The sequence below is a fragment of the Lonchura striata genome, chromosome 30 (assembly GCF_046129695.1).
Source record: "Lonchura striata isolate bLonStr1 chromosome 30, bLonStr1.mat, whole genome shotgun sequence".
Classification (NCBI taxonomy): Eukaryota; Metazoa; Chordata; class Aves; order Passeriformes; family Estrildidae; genus Lonchura; species Lonchura striata.
In genome coordinates this window covers 492,071-493,548 of record NC_134632.1, presented here as the reverse complement: position 1 = coordinate 493,548, position 1,478 = coordinate 492,071, and the positions used below count along the sequence as shown (strand labels likewise).

Below are 1,478 nucleotides of genomic sequence, written 5' to 3'. Positions count from 1 at the left end.
CCCAGTCCAGGATCCCAGTGCAGGATCCCTAATCCAGGATCCCAGTGCAGGATCCCTGATCCAGGATTCTTGTGCAGAATCCCCCATCCAGGATCCTCCATCCAGGATCCCCAATCCAGGATCCCCCATCCAGGATCCCCAATCCCGGATCCCAATCCAGGATTCCTGTGCAGGATCCCTATCCCATTGATACCTGTGCAGGATCCCCAGTGCAGGATCCCAGCGCAGGATCCCAATCCCGGATCCCAATCCCGGATCCCCAATCCCGGATCCCCAATCCCGGATCCCAATCCCGGATCCCCAATCCCGGATCCCCAATCCCGGATTCCCAATCCCGGATCCCCAATCCCGGATCCCAATCCCGGATCCCCAATCCCGGATTCCCAATCCCGGATCCCAATCCCGGATCCCCAATCCCGGATCCCAATCCCGGATCCCAATCCCGGATTCCCAATCCCGGATCCCAATCCCGGATTCCCAATCCCGGATCCCCAATCCCGGATCCCCAATCCCGGATCCCAATCCCGGATCCCAATCCCGGATCCCAATCCCGGATTCCCAGTCCGGAGCTCCCGGACCCTCCCGGGGACGGGAGCGGGGCGGGGCCGCCGCGCTGACGTCACCGCGCGCCGCTGACGTCACGCGCCGGCCCCGCCCTGCCATGGCGGCGCCCTGCGCGGAGATGGAGCCGGCGGCGCCTGCGGCCGCTGCCGCCGCTGCTCCTGCGGCCGCGCCGGGCTCGGCCGGGCTCGTGTGCGCGCAGGGCCGCAACCTGCGGGCCGTGCTGTGCCAGCGCTGCGGCTCCCGGGTGCTGCTGCCCGGCGCCGCCACCTTCGCCCGCCGTGAGGTACCGGGGGGTTCGGGGGGAGGCGGGCGGTGCCGGCCCCGCGCTGACGGCCCCGTGTCTCCGCAGCTCCTCCTGCCCGCCATGAGGAAGAAGGCGGCGGCGGCGGCGGGCGGCGGCGGGGACGTGCTGCGGGAGCACTGGCTGGTGCGCGACATGTTCTCCTTCGAGAACGTGGGCTTCACCCGCGACGTGGGCAACGTCAAGTTCCTGGTGTGCGCCGACTGCGAGGCGGGGCCCATCGGCTGGCACTGCCTGGACGACAAGGACAGCTTCTACGTGGCGCTGGAGCGCGTGGCCCACGAGTGACGCCGGGCCCGGCCGGGAGCCCCGGCGGCCCCGAGCCCGGCAGCCCTGCGGGCTGACCGCGGCTGCTCGCCCCGGAGCCCGACGGACCGCGGCCCGGCTGCCCCGCGGCCCGGCTGGCCACAGCTTGCCTGCTCCCCGGTGTGACTGACCCGCAGCTCGGCTGGTCACCCCATTTCCCAGATCCACAGGCTGAGCAGCGTCAGGAATTGCAGCCCTGCCACAGCCAGCTCCTCACCTGCACCCACACGGGAAGAGTGTTGGTGGCGGGAGGGTCCCTGTACCCTGCAGGGACAACTCACCGTGACATTTTTGCCTTGTAGCCCAA

General features: G+C 69.6%; 1 protein-coding gene across 1 annotated transcript; it reads left to right on the top strand.

The window, feature by feature from the left end:
- Positions 1 to 661: 661 nt before the first annotated feature.
- Positions 662 to 1,153, top strand: RABIF (RAB interacting factor). Its single transcript, XM_021527717.3, has 2 exons — positions 662 to 847; positions 914 to 1,153. The coding sequence occupies exons 1-2, from the start codon at positions 662 to 664 to the stop codon at positions 1,151 to 1,153; spliced, it is 426 nt and encodes a 141-aa protein (XP_021383392.1).
- Positions 1,154 to 1,478: the final 325 nt, after the last annotated feature.